The 15,576-nt window shown below is 35.8% G+C and overlaps 1 protein-coding gene across 2 annotated transcripts in view; it reads right to left on the bottom strand.

Moving 5' to 3' along the window:
• The window catches only part of CCSER1 (coiled-coil serine rich protein 1), a 1,094,278-nt gene that overhangs the window by 502,397 nt on the left and 576,305 nt on the right, over positions 1-15,576 (bottom strand). For both annotated transcript variants that reach the window (XM_036411399.2, XM_036411402.2), the window contains exon 9: positions 12,191-12,268. In XM_036411399.2, coding sequence (XP_036267292.1) covers positions 12,191-12,268 — 78 coding nt within the window. The remainder of the gene's footprint in view (positions 1-12,190; positions 12,269-15,576) is intronic.

A 15,576-nucleotide genomic window follows, 5' to 3' on the forward strand; every position in this document is an offset into this window, starting at 1 on the left:
GGTGGTGGTGGTGGGGAGGGGGCCTAAGCCATCAGTTAGACATCCCCCGAGGGCTCCCGGACTGTGAAAGGGAGCAGGCCAGGCTGAGAGACACCACCCCCGCCACCCCCTGCGCTCCAAGTGAATTTTGTGTACCAAATCTGTGGTGTAATATAATTATAATGATTCAGTATTTATGTTTAACATAATAAAAAAAAATCAAGATGGGAGGAAAAACTTTTAAAAGAGTAGAAGATAACGCATATATTCACAACAGGCAAATTATGTCTATTTGAATAATTTTTGTTAAATTAATTTTAGGTTCACATTGCTAAAGGCCTAAAAGTAACTGATTACAGATGTTCCATCAAAGAAGAAACATTAATCATTTTACATTCAATTAGAATTTGTAACAACTTTCCCATAAATTAAAAACATAAAAAGACTTTTAAGTGACATTTTTGGAACAATATTGTTTCTTAAAATTTGTAAAGCTAAGAAAACACTATATTTTCAGTTCAACATTATTCTTTGCTTAGGCTTAAGAAAAAACAAACAAGTCATCAATTATTAGGTTTTATTTTTGCAATGCAAGAAATAATAAACCTATTTAGAATACTTTTCTTTCTCAAAATAACTCTATATTATACCTTAAACAAATATCCTTTAATTTCATGGATTAAATCTAAATCTATAAATTCACTTATAAGCACAAAATCCTTAAAATAATGACACATCTAAAGTAATTCTAATATATAAATAATTCTTAATTTTTATGTATTCTGAACTGCAAGTTATACTCTCTTTAGAGTAATTATACTTTAGAAACATCAAGTACTAATTATCATTTTATTAATGGAGGGCCACATGATATCATTTCCAGTTTCTTACTTTCAGAGTACAAGGTCAATATGACCTGTGGTTCTCTTTAGAAACTTTCTGAAATGCAATATTATGCAAATTTCCATTCCATTACCTGTTTGTTTTTAGGGTTGCCTAAAGCGGAAAGTATAAGGCCAAAAATGATAAAGAATTATAAATTTAGCCAAAACCGGTTTGGCTCGGCAGTAGAGCATTGGTCTGCAGACTGAAAGGTCCCAGGTTCGATTCCAGTTAAGGGCATGTACCTTGGTTGTGGGCACATCTCCGGTAGGGGGTGTGCAAGAGGCAGCTGGTCGATGTTTCTCTCTCATTGACGTTTCTAGCTCTCTCTCTCTCTTCCTCTCTGTAAAACAAACAAACAAACAAACAAATAAATAAATAAATAAAATATATTAAAAAAAAAAAGAATTATAAATTTAGTAGATAACCTAGAAATCAGATGAGCTGAGCCCCCAAATGGTGCCAGCACTGAGGTATGGGACGTCAAAGTTTTAAAGGATTCTGTGCAGGTTTTTTATTTTTTGGCAGAGAATTCTCACAGCAGATTCTGGGCAAGACCAGAGGACAAAGATACTGGTCTTAGCAAATGGAATGTGGTCTAAGAGAAAGGGATGTCAGTTTTGAAGGATGGGGAAGGGGATATCGATTCAATTATTTGATCAGACCTAATATATGGTATGAAGTCAAACATTTATAAAACTTTTTTCCCCCTTTAGTGCTGTACACTCACTTATTTGAAAACACTTTATCTCTTCATTTTGAAATACTTGTTAGAGAACAAAAGTTATCACTTGTGCCCATGATGACCAAACCTAGATTTAACACCTTGTCTAGTTGCCACTTTAACTTCCAGAAACATAATCTTAATCAACCAGTTTGGAATTTCCTGGTCAATACCAATGAGTTAACATGCCCTTGGGCCTTCTCAATGCCCAATGATAGAAGCAATCTGCATGATAAAATTCCGTATTGTTCCCTTTCTCCCGAAAGATAGTGCCCTGATCTAAAAGTAATAATTTAAAAACCCTTCCATATGTCCTACCCCTTGGACTGCCTTTCTATTTATTAGATAGAATGATGCAAGATTCATGAATTGCTTAATAAAGCCAATTAGACCTTCAAATTTACTTGGTTGAATTTGTTTATCAACATACTAATATAATAGTTTAATGTCTTCCCCCAACCTAAAATCAAGTTCTTTTACACGCAGAAAGTTATATGCTAGTGAAGAGAAACAGAATTTGCCACCCTAAAATATGCCTCTATGACATGTAAGTGATCTAGAGATGGCTATTTTCAAAAAACTGCTGATAAAGGATAAACTCTAAAAAGTAAAAGTTACCTTCTGCAGGAGACATTTACATTTATAAGGGAAAACTCTATTTTTAAGGGTGTCTCTCTTTTAGTATCAGAAAGAGTAGGATAACTAATGTCTAGAAACTCTCACCAATAGAGAAGGCACCCACTTAAATCTGTGTTACAACCATAACCTTGTTTACCATGTGTTTCCTGGTTATCTCCATACGGGTGTCCTCTCTTCCCCCACAACATCTTTCTATTGTCTTTAATTGGACATGTTATTTAAGGTGGTAGCTTGGGCCAGTTACTCAGTTTTCCTGAGTATCTCACATGTGTATACATGTTACTAAATTTCTGTTTTTCTCCCATTAATGTTAATCAGTCACTTATTATGAGAAGAGGGAAGAGCTCATTCAAGAACCTAGAAGGTAGAGATAAAGTTATTTTTACTTCCCTACATAATTTAAGCTATACAAAATATTTTATATTTGTTCTTTTATTGTTTCATTTTAATGAATACTTTTTATAATCATAACAGCTTTTATAGTCAATACCTAGACTTGCTTTCCTCCCCATAAAGATTGTAAACACAAATTCTCTTAACAAAAGAATTATAAGTTACTTAATTGTTTGTAATCAAAGCTGAATTAAAGACTTGGAGACATTCCAGGAATGATCTGGCTCCTAGATAAAGCTTCAGGATTTTACAAAGAAGCATTCAGTGCAATACTGTAAAAGCAACAGAATATAGATGCTTAGGTTTTAAAATTACTGGTTGTATATGCTGATCTGAATTCAATGCTTTTTCTAAATAAGGCACATGGAGTCATTTCAAAATGTGTTAGATACAATAATACAAAATAAAATGTAGGACAGCAATATGCACTTCTGTTGTTTTTGTTGTAAATACGGTAAAATAATACATAGTAATTTATCACAGACTTTTAGTATCATAGTAGTAACATTACAGCCTTTTAGTTAATGTATTTACTTTTCACCAAGTAATTATTGAATACTTTCTATATTCATTTACTGGCACGCCTCTGATTAATGGGATGCGCTAATATACAATGAAGTTTAATGTGGATGAAAAGGGACCACATATTAAACCTGACAAGCTCAGGTGAGGCCTGCATGATAGCCTTACAAACTCAGAGACCTAAAGTAACCAACCACACAGAATGGTCTGAAATTAAAACTTTCCAACTAAAAGCAGTTCACGGCCTGTCGTTATGTCCTAGGTGAGTAATTTTCCCTAACAGAGGACATCTTTATCTTAACTGTTATCTTTTTGAATAGAGAATAACATAGCCGATAACATGCTTTTGGAATAACAAAATTATTTTCTTTTTTGGCCCTCTCAATGCACAAACACCTCACCAGACCAGGAGCCCACAAATCCCTTCATTATCATTGTGAATTGTTGACTGTTGACTAACTTGTACCCACTTATGTAAAAGAAGTTTGTATCTATCGGTTTACTTTATCTGCAATCCCATAGATTTCCCCACTTTGCTTTCTCCTACCCTCCTAATCTACCACCAATGTATTTCATGTAACCTGAAACCTACCTATGCCTCCTCTTTTGATTGTAATGTATAAAATAATGTGCAAACCTGCAATTTTCCAGAGCATTTTCTCAATCTACTGAGGTTTGAGAAACAAGGACAGTTCCCTGCAACTGTCCTTTGTTTGTCTCAAATAAACTCATAAAAATCCTTACAGGTTTTTTTTTTGTTGTTTTTTTTTTGACATTTCTTACATTGACATTAACTTTCATTTGAAGTATATAAATTTGATTCTAGAAGAAGATGGTCACACACAGAGAGAAAGGGCTAGAGAGGGTGCATGCAAAAAAGAGGAAAAGCAAATGTGGTCACGGACAACAGGGGAGTGGGGGCGTAAGTGGGGAGGGGTTTGGGATGGGAATGGGGGGATGAAGACAATTATGTGATACCATAATCAATAAAGAAATTTAAAAAAGAAAAAGAAAAGAAAATGTAATTGAAAAAGCATGGGTGAGTTTCCCCAGCTCTCTTCTCAGTGCTTATTCTAGTGTGTGTGCTCTGAGAGGCCTGAGCTGGCTGTTCCCTCACTCGGTCGTGCTTCCCTGGTGTAACATCTCTTCATGCACTGGGTCTGAGTCCAAGGTTTAATGGTACCAAACGCATTGCTTCCCACACAGCACAGCTTCCAAATGAAGCCAAGGGCTCTTGCCTAGGGCTGCAGCAAGTAAAGAAATTTGTTGTTACAGATTGAAGGTGTTCATGAAGCACACATCACAAAAGGATTTTTGACTGACTGTGATTTTCACCTCACCTTCTCCATGTATCACATCTCCTATCTCACTCTCCAACCTGCCTAGATCACCATGTTTAAAATTTCTGATCATAGCTCTCATCCCCATCCCTACATTCACAATTACCCCTTCCCTATGCTATTTTTCTTTTCTAAATGCACTTAGCATCATCTAGCATACTAAATAATGTAATTATATTTTATATTTATTGTTTATTATAAGTCTTCCTTCACAAAATGGAAGCTCCATGAGGGCATATTTATTGTTTGATTAAAGGATGTATCCCAAGGAAAAAGAATAAGGCCTGGCTCCCAGAGGTCAGCTAGGAATATTTGTTAAATGAATGCATGTAGAGATTTTAACAATAATGCCCTTAGAACTTCACCTCTGGGGAGCTGTGGCTCCTCCACAGAATGTTAATAAGCACCTGCAGCGAGTGATCATGTTTCCTGTAATTGTATTTAATCAATGTTCTTGTCTGAACTTGTCCTTACTGTAATATTAAAGCCTGCAGTCTAAAAGAAAACTTGAAATATAGCATTCAGTTTTTAAGCCTGATTATTTAATTTGCAAAAATAAATAGGAACATGTGAGATAAATAAATATATATAAAGCATATGGGGGCCACACTCATTTCCTAAGTGCTGGGCATGTTGTTGTATTATTAGAAGTACTGAATTAAAGGAGATGGTAGGAACAAAGGGATCCCAGATACAAACTATAGTTTATTAGCAGGAAGATGAGAGCTTAATTGAGAGTTATTCAATTCTTAGAATTGGGCTTAAGCCATGGGCTGACACAATACATTAGCATAACAAAAATAGCTTTGTACAAGAGTTAATAAAACAATTACAGTAAAAAATAATAACTTTTATTACTTACATGATAAACTATTTTCATATTAGCTAGAACTCCCTGCATATAACTAACTGTGCCAGGAGCTCTCCAAAATTAAATCTAAGAAAAGTAGTATAGATTGAGACTACACAGATAGCATTGAGCAGTTTTTCAAAATGTGTATTCATAATTTTTTTTTTCCCTAGCACATAGGCAGAAAACTACACTTATAAAACAAATCCCACCTTTTGGAAAATAAAATATTTGAAAAACACAGTGTTTTGAGCACACATTTCCAAATTGATGTATGCTTCATTTGTATGTGGCTGAGACAAAATATGTGTGATGTCACAATTCAGGCCATTTTAAATGAGCAAATTAGAATCACTAATGGTATTTAGACTACAATGATAAATTACATTTGACGATATATCCAATAACTTCAAAACTCAAAGAAAATATAAACAATAGAAAGTTCAAAACTAGTAAGAACACTTATAAAATATAAGAGCAAAACATTCACTAATGAAAAGAAAAACCATTTTAAAATGTTAGTTCTTTTGCTTTAAAAGAGCAACTTAGAAGCCCTGTGACTGTTCCATGTTCAGGCACAAATTGAAAAGAACATGTACACTTAGTCAATTACCCACTTTTAAAAAGGCAATCTTCTTAGAACATCAAAAGTAAATTGGAAAAACAAAGCTACCGACAAATATGTCAAATTAATAAAAGTTCTTGTATTTTCTCAGTGTCAGAATATAAAATCTTCACTGAGGATTTTGGATATTCACTCTAAGTTATTTTAATCAAAATGTTATTTGCAGTAGTTCAAACTATGTTTACAGAGAGCTTATATGCTATGTTGAAGCATCTATTTATATGGTTGATACAATCAGAAGAATCTTCTCCACCTCTTAATGTAATCTTATCCTCTGCAGCATTGCTAACTTGACTACATCTATTCATCTTCTACTCTGTTTTAATAACACAAGTGGCACCTAAGAAATTATTCTTTGATCTTTCAATAAACTAAGCCTGTGCAGACAGAGGAAGGTGAAAGAGGTTAAATTGGCATTGATTATTTAAGAAACATTCATCATTTATTTAACAATCTCCTTCATCACATGAACTATTGTGTTTACGGGCTTTGCCAAGGCACTCTGGATTTATTTTTCAATAATTTGTGCCATGTGCATTTTCAATCAGAGCACATTGTACACGAACATTAATTTTAAGTCTCCTGATAAACCTGGTACAGGATAGAGTAGTTTATTTTTTAATTTTTTTAAAATATATTTTATTGTTTTTTTGTTGTTGTTGTTTTTCACAGAGAGGAAGAGAGAAGGATAGTTAGAAACATCGATGAAAGAGAAACATTGATCAGCTGCCTCCTGCACACCCCCCACTGGGGATGTGCCCGCAACCAAGGTACATGCCCTTGACCGGAATCAAACCAGGACCACAGGTCGACGCTCTATCCACTGAGCCAAACCAGTTTTGGCTAGAGTAGTTTATTGTACAAACCTTTAAACTTACTCACTGTAGTGAATTTTTAGAAATTTCTTTTAATAGTTTTCACTATAATTAAGCTCTAATGGAGATTCTATTACCCATCTTAAGCAAAATGTGTAGCAACAGCTGTCTTCCCAAGGAAATTATAACAATGCATACTTGTAATCTCTTATATTCTGGCATTCATATCACTAAAACTTGATTTATAATGATCCATAAAGAAAAATGTGTGGCCAGTGTTTAGCAGCTTTAGGAAGGAAGGAGTATAAGAATCATCAATAACATGCAAGATATTTACAAGACTTTTCATTATTTTCTCTGACAAATAGTATTGCAAACTATAAAGAGGTATATTCTATGTGGATATCTATATATACAAAAGCCTATGTGACCATTTGATGGGCTGACAGGTAGCTTTGGTGTGCACTGACCACCAGGAGGCAGGGGCTCAATGAAGGAGCTCCAAGCTGCAGTGACTAGGCAGCTGCGGTTCTTGGGTGACACACCCAGAACTAGAGAGGAGGGAGCCCGATTCCGATTCTTGGGTGCATTACCCAAGAACTGCCCTCTCTCGAAATCTGGGATCCCTCGGGGGATGTAGGAGAGCCAGTTTTGGCCCAATTCCTGCAGGCCAGGCCAAGGGACCCCACTAGTGCATAAATTCATGCACTGGGCCTATGTTATATATCATATTTGTGAAAAATTATGTCAAACTATATTTCCTGAGAAAAATGCAAACAAAACATTATAAATTAAAAGATTAATTCTTATTGCATATAAAATGTGAAAATTATTTATAAACAAATATTGAAAAAATGGAAAAATTACACTACTGATGAGTCATGTATTCCAAATAGCTACACAAGTACACTTTTAAAATGCTTTACTTATTTCTAATTTATTTAAAATCCTTCCTCCCCAGAGATAATGCTCTGAAGTTCATTACAACAGTTACCTCAGAAAAATAAATATATTTGGTAATTAATTTTCTAATTCTGATGATTATATCCTAGAATATATCACCAAGAATTGTTTACATGAAGTCTTTAAAAAAGATTATTAGTCCATGTTAACAACTACCAAAATAATAACACACACTTGTACACGGGGATCCTTTAAGGACTCACTACCAAGAAATCATTATTCTTTAACATAACCCAATCCAGTCAAATGCATTAAGCTATCACTGTCAGATATGAAAAAGATAGAAACCATGAGGATTTGACCATGAGAATTTAATAATAAGGATTAACTATGTTAGTGACTTTAATTTTATTTACATGGTTGGAGAACTAAATAGCTTTGATATAAAAAAAAAAATGTATGTAGAAACAAAACAAAAAATAATGATGAGGCATAGATGGCCAAATACACAAGCTGCTGCTAGTAGCTTCAGCTTCAGTGGCTCTCCACCTGGTCTCTTCCCTGTGCCATTCATTTTTTCTCATCTCTTTCTCACAAGCAGTCCTAAGTGTCACAGATCTCTGACATTATATACTTTTATTCAGTCATTTAGACACTTAGAATTCAATCTCCCAAATATAATTTCCTTATTTTGGATAAAATGGACTATTTGTCCAAATTCAAAAGTATTCTACTCGTTTTAAAAAACATATTACTTTTAATAAAGGACTAAATTTTACCACTACCATGTGGTAGTGAACAAGTGACTTCACTTTTTGCAACTCAGTTAACCTATTTGAAAATTCAGGGCTTTGAAATACGATTATAAGTTAACTTGTTCTTGTGTTAAATGTTTTTGTTATATTGGGATAAGATTATATGGGAACTCTGGATTCATTGCTTATTGGATAACTCTCTGGCTTGAAGATTTAAAAAATATATAGGTTATTATTTGTAAAAGTACATACTGGGTTTATATCCTAGACAAACATATGCAAATACTGTGTGTTTAAAAATTTTTTTTAAATAAATCTTTATTGTTCAGATTATTACAAATGTGATCCTCTTTCCCTCCTCAATTGCTCCCCTTCTCCAGGTTCCCACCCCACCCTGTGTCTTTTCCCCATCCCCCAGTGTCCTCATCCATAGGTGCACAGTTTTTGTTCAGTCTCTTCCCGCACCCCCATTCCCCTTTTCCCCGAGAATCGTCAGTTCACTCCCCTTCCATACCTCTGATTCTATTATATTCACCAGTTAATATTGTTCATCAGATTTTTTAATTCCCTTGGTTTTTAGATTCACTTGTTGATAGCTACGTATTTGTTGATCATAATTTTTATCTTTATCTTCTTCCTCTTCCTAAATAACCCCCTTCAGCAATTCATATAATTCTGGTTTGGTGGTGATGAAATCTTTTAGCTTTTTTTTATTTGTGAAGCTCTTTATCTGTCCTTTGATTCTGAGTGATAGCTTTGCTGGGTAGATTATTTTTGGCTGTAGGTTCTTGCTATTCATCATCTTGAATATTTCTTGCCATTCCCGTCTGGCCTGCATGGTTTCTGTTGAGAAATCAGCTGACAATCTTATGGGTGCTCCTTTATAGGTCACTACCTGCTTTTCTCTTGCTGCTTTTAATATTCTCTTTGTCTTTTGTTCTTGGAATTTTAATTATGATGTGTCTTGGTGTGGTCCTCCTTGGATTCCTTTTGTTTGGGGTTCTGCGGGCTTCCTGGACTTGTAAGTCTATTTCTTTCCCCAGGTGGGGGAAGTTTTCTGTCACTATTTCTTCTAGTATTCTTTCAGTATCTTGCTCTCTCTCTCTTCTTCTGGAATCCCCATAATTCTGATGTTGGTTCGCTTGAAATTGTCCCAGAGGTTTCTTACACTATCTTCAACTTTCTGGATTGTCTTATCTTCTCCCTTCTGCAGAGGAGTGTCCTCTGGCTCTTTGTGTTCTAAATGTTTGTCTTGATTCTTGTGATCTTCCAGTCTGTTTTTAGGACTTTGTATAATATTTTTTATTTCAGACAATGTTTTCTTCATTTCTAGTTGCTCCCTTTTCATATTCTCATAGGTGTCATTTATTTTATCGGCCTTTTTTAGGATATTGTTGAATAACCTTATAACTGTAGTTTTGAACTCAATGTCCAATCTTTTCTTTTCCTCCATCTCCTTCCTTTGAGTCCTTCTTCTTGTCTGCATTTTAGTTGTTTCCCTGATTTGATGGAATAGCTTTGTGTGCTAGGTGTTCTGGTAGAGCCCAGTAGCACAGCCTTCCCAGTTACCTGCGGTTAACAGTCTTGGTATAGCCCTTTGTGTACCGTGTGTGCAGTCTTGTTGTTAAGCCTTGCTTATTGTTGGTATCACTGGGAAGCATTGATCTCCAAGCCAATTGGCTGTGAGGATCAGCAGTGTCTCAGCTAGGAGGGCTACTGTACTCCGTTTGGATAGGGCGGGGTCTCAGGGTGGCACAGACAATCTTTGGTTCCCTGTCGGTTTCGCCTTCGAAAAGTCCTGTTCCTGGAGAGTTTCGATAGATTGGTTGCAGGCGCGCACGCACCTCTTTGGTAAAGGTGCAGACAAACTTTGGATTCTGGCCAGTCCCTCCTTAGAGAAAGCCAGCCTCTGGGAGAGCTTCTGTGCTCAGCCACAGATGGGGCGGAGTCTCGGGTTGGTGCAGACAAACTTTGTTTTCCCTTCTGCTCCTCCCCAAGTCCCGCAGTAATGGCCTCTGGCTTCACACATCTCCAAGAGATCTCTGCCCTCTGCCTGACAGTCTGTCCTCTCCCTGTCTGGGGCCATCTATCAGAGCAATAGGGTGATTCTGTTTTCCTCTTGGACAAGAAAGCCAGCCGCATTAGCTGTTCGCCCTCTCCGCACCAGGAGTAAGCCAGTAGCAAACTCAGCCTGGCCCGCCCTCTCTGCATGCAGGGAGTAAGCCAGCAGCAATCTCGGTCTGGCCTTTACTCTCCACGTGCCTGGAGTAAGCCAGCGCCTTTTCGTACACACAGTTCTCCGTACCTTCACAGTTCCTGAGGTTCAGTGTGCCTTCTCTCTCCTTCCCAGATGGCAGAGCCTCCTCTCAGTTAGCCTTCCAGTGCTTCAGGGCAATGCCTCCCCTGTTTTTCAGTTCTAAATTCAAATTTGTTGTGGTAGGCTGTGTGTGTTTAAAATTTTTAAATAGAAAAAAAAACCTCCTCCAAAAAAGATTAATATTAAAATATGTATGGAAAATCCTCTTTGAAATTAATAAAATAATTTTCTTAAAATATGAAGCATTAACATCATTGAAACAATACATAACACTGGTATTCAAGAAGTATAATAGTCATAATACTGAAATCTAGAAGGTTTATGTTTCTCAAAAAACATTAAAATAAATGTAAGGAAAGTTCAAAATAAAAATAAAAAGATAACTTCTAGTGTGTTTTTTTTTTAACTTAAAAATACTGCATGTAAATATTGAAAACCAATTTGCATTGAAATTAAAAACTTTGGTTTATTTCCTAATAAGACAAAAAGCTTTATATGTGTATTAACATACTTTGCAAGGCAACACAAAAGTAATATCCATATTTATGTTGTTTAATATAATGAGGACATGCAAATAAACATACATTGTATCATTACATACCTTCTGCTTGCCTGCCTCTTCTTGCCTGCCTGATACCCCTAACTGCTCTCCTCTGCCGGCTCTTTTACTTATACTTGTCATAAAGTGCTAATAATTCTATAATAAATCTTTTTAACTAGAAAAGAGAGTTCTCACAAATTTTACTTATAAGATAAATCCTCTATTTTTTTTTTAAATCAAAATGAAGTTTAAAGTCATGAACTTAGGCAAAATAAAAATTTCTTAGCTGCAGTTAAGGAAAAAATAGGTATTTGAGTCAAAGTTATCCCAAATCACCCAGTGTTACTTAAAACAATCTTCTATTCAAACACATTTTACAATCTTGTTTTGACAGTTCAACAAGTATGAAGAAAAAATGCTAACTTGCAATTACTTACTTTCTGTAGCCTGCACTAAAGTCCAAAAACTAAAATATTTTTTAATAAATGTCTCTGCTAAGTTGTGTTTCTTTTTATGCTCTAGATTATAAAAATGATGTGCCTAGCTTTGGTGACTACAAACTTTATTAAACTGTTAATAAATAAATTAGTACTTCCTTAAAAATAAATTGTCCTAGTATTCTATTATGCATCATCTACATGTCTGCAAGTTAACTAATTCGAAGGACTGTATTAGAAATGTTGGTTTAAAACTAATAATAAAATATTGGTATGCTAGTCAGTGCCTGTAATTATGTTTTTCAGTTCCCAGAGGGTATCTGGGAATTATTTAAGAGTAAAAGATGAATAGTGCATCACTAAATTCTTTTAAATCAATGCATGGGCACAGTAGCAGCAGAGGCAAATAACCTTGTGGAAGTCTGAATACCAATAAAGGAGACAAAATGGTTTTATATAGCTACTTACATCATAGCCTAGAACTTCAGTCTGTGTGGATTTATCTACTCTTGAAGCAAAAGCCTTCTGTAAATGCTTTACTTTATCCTGCAAAATAAAAACAAACAAAACACATTGTTGGCAAGCCTCTAATAATTATATATTAACTGTGGGGTTATTCTAGTAATTCTAGGCTGTACAAATGCCTTAAGAAAAAACAAAAGAAAGAGAAAAGAAAGAATGCAGAGACAAAAGTGAGGGCATTGCAGAATAGGTACAAATCACACACCTGTCTGATATGACGCAGTAACATCAAGTGAGAAATATTTTCATGGATAAATTAGGTGTTTTTATTTCCCCCCATAAAATCTTATAAAAATTAAAAAGCTATTTATTGTGTGATTATTATTCTGTGTGATAAAATTTAATGAAGTGATTTAGCCAATAAAGTTAATTGGGGGGGGGGGGGGGGATGAATGGAGAAGTATCTTCCATAAGTAATATGACCCAAGAGAGTTTTTTGATATAAAGTCCCAAACATTCCCCAGTAACAACATCCTGGTCTATAAAACACACTTTCTATTAGACAAGGGGCCCTTTATTCCCTGGCCCATATTTTCATGAGGAACTTCTGCTAGAAGTATACTTTTGGTTTCTTTCCCTATAATACTTCTCACTCACTCCTCTTCTTCTATAACCTGATGAGTGACCTCAAGGTAAACACACACACACTCTGCTTCTTACTGACATATGTACATAGCCTGAAATCTCAGCTTGCCCAGGCATAAGTGTACAGACTTGCCCTGTGGGAGAGGATGTAATTTCCCCCTCTGTCAGCAACCTTAGTGGGTCACTTAGTTCAGTGAAGAAGGTATTGGGAACTTTTATAGCTGCATTCCAATATGGGTTTGTAGTGTATTATAGTGTAATTAGTGGCCCAATGCAAGACATTTGTGCATGGGACTAGTTTCCTCTGCCCAGCCTGCATCCTCTTCAATCAGGGACCCCTTAGGGGATGTCCAACTGCTGGTTTAGGCCCGATAAACTGGCAGTTGGACATCTCTTTCATAATCTGGGAATGCTGGCTCCTAACTGCTCATCTGCCTTCCTGCCTGATCTCCCCTAACTGCTTCTGCCTGCCTGCCTGCCTGCCTGATAACTCCTAACTGTGTCTGCTTGCCTGTCTGATACCCCTAACTGCTCTCCTCTGCTGGCCTGATCTTTCCCCCAACTGCCCTCACCCGCCATACTGGTTGCCCCCAACTGCCCTCCACTGCTGGCCTGGTTGCCCCCAACTGCTATTTCCTGATGGCCTAATCTTGCCCCCAATTGCCCTACCCTGATGGCCTGATTTTGCCCCCACTGCCCTCTCTGTGTTGGCCTCCACTGCCATGGCTTTGTCCAGAAGGAGGTCAGATGTTCAGAAGATGGCTGTGCAACTTGATCTAATTAACATATTACCCTTTTATTAGTATAGATTAAATCTCTCCAAATTTCCTATTTTATAATTTATTCTGAATTTAAAAGGTGGAAAAAAAGGACTTGGTTATTGCCTCTTTTAAGCATCCAAAATACACACACACACTGAATCAATGTGCAAAAAAATAAAATGAGTTTTAGTGTAGTTATTGACCAATACACTATCCATTGAACCTTAAATTCAACCTTAAAAATAGTTCCTCTAAAAAAAAATCTAAATTATTAAAAACAAAAACCTGCCTTCTATATGGAGATTGACACCTTGCAAAAATAGCAAAGATTCCTCAAGCTTTTATTGTTTGATATTGTTATTTAGGAAGGTCAGAATGCTATACTCAAACCACTTTATCATTATGATTAACAAGAAAATTCCCTTTTTGAAGAAAAGTTTTGCTTTAGGGGATTGCGAGCATTTTATTTTATTGTAGTGACTTAATTTTAGCATATATAAACATTCTTACAATGAGCTGTATGACAGTTTATCAAGGCAGTCATTCATAATGGCAATATGCTGATGACAGCATTGCGAAAATACAAGTACTAGTATACGGGAGATGACAGAAAGATTACTACAGACCTGCAAAGTCAGCACAGCATTGCAGGTTGACAATCGGCTAGAAAACAACAATGTCATGAATCAAACTTCACGGGACAAATTCTCCACACAGATCAAACTTCACTGTCAAACTCAAGACATTCTGAATGCCATAAAATGCATTACCCTTCAAATTTCCTTCAGCGCACTCCTAAGCAAAAGTAAAAAATAAAATTAAATCCCATATATCTCTCTGAAGAGCAGAATATAATAAAACAGAGAAGCTGAAGGGATTATAGGTGACTGGAATTATTTAGTTATTCTGGATGTCTGTTTTATTGATCTTTTAAACAACTGTTAGGTAAAGACATTTACAGCTGGATTTAATTGATTCCAACAAATATTTAATGTGTATTTATAATTTATTCATCCATCTGTCAGTAATTAGAGTACGTTTAATTATGTAAATTAAACTGATTTCACTTTCTTTTTTCTCTGTATATAATTAGAAATACAACAACATTTCAGTTTGTTGAATGTGTTGTATTGTATATATTTTACATTTACAAATAAAACTGCTTCTCTAAAAGGTTTGGCTAATTGTTCACTGTAGCCATTGGAGCCCAGCTCCTAAGGAAGATACAGCTCAGTTGGCTGCACAGCTCGTGGAGGTGCAGGCTCTCTAGAGACAGGTCTGTACAGAAGGCTAACCCCAATGCTCTCCTTACATATGGAGTGCTGAACATATTGTTGTTCTTGCTGTTTCTCCACTTAGAGTTTATAGGGGAAACAGACTTCCAATAAGGAAACCAATAGGTGTAAAATTGCAAATTTTGGTGATACAAAGGGAAGCAATAAGCACCTTGGAAAGAGAATAACATGAAGACACGTGTGCCTTACTAAGGAAATGGCGCTTAATGTTAAACCGACAGGACGAGGACACAGACAGGCAGTAGGCTGGGGAATGTTTGAAAGAAAGAGATTGAAGAAATCTCAAGGGTGGGTGTGGGATGGTTGTTGTTGTTGTTTTTGTTTGTTTGTTTGTTTGTTTTTTATAGGAACTGAAAAAAAAGTACAGTGTGACTAGAATTTAGTGAGCAGGAGGGATATTGGGAAATGATTATATTAGGCTCTGATAAGCATTGGTTTTATGTTACGGTAAGTTCACTGGGAAACCATGAGAATGTTTTTAAATATCTCCCCATTATATTTAGCCAGCATCATTCTGACTGCTATAGGGAGAAAAAAATAGAGGCAAGGAATAATAGGTGTACTGCAGGGAAATTTGGAATACTCTTGATAATGTAGTTTAGAAGAAATGCTTTAAGTAAAAGGCACAGAGTCCTGTATTCTTTTCAGACTCAAAATAAGAGCTAGATTTAAGGACTTGTAATTCACTGTA

This window comes from Pipistrellus kuhlii, unplaced genomic scaffold (genome assembly GCF_014108245.1).
Source record: "Pipistrellus kuhlii isolate mPipKuh1 unplaced genomic scaffold, mPipKuh1.p scaffold_m20_p_1, whole genome shotgun sequence".
NCBI lineage: Eukaryota > Metazoa > Chordata > Mammalia > Chiroptera > Vespertilionidae > Pipistrellus > Pipistrellus kuhlii.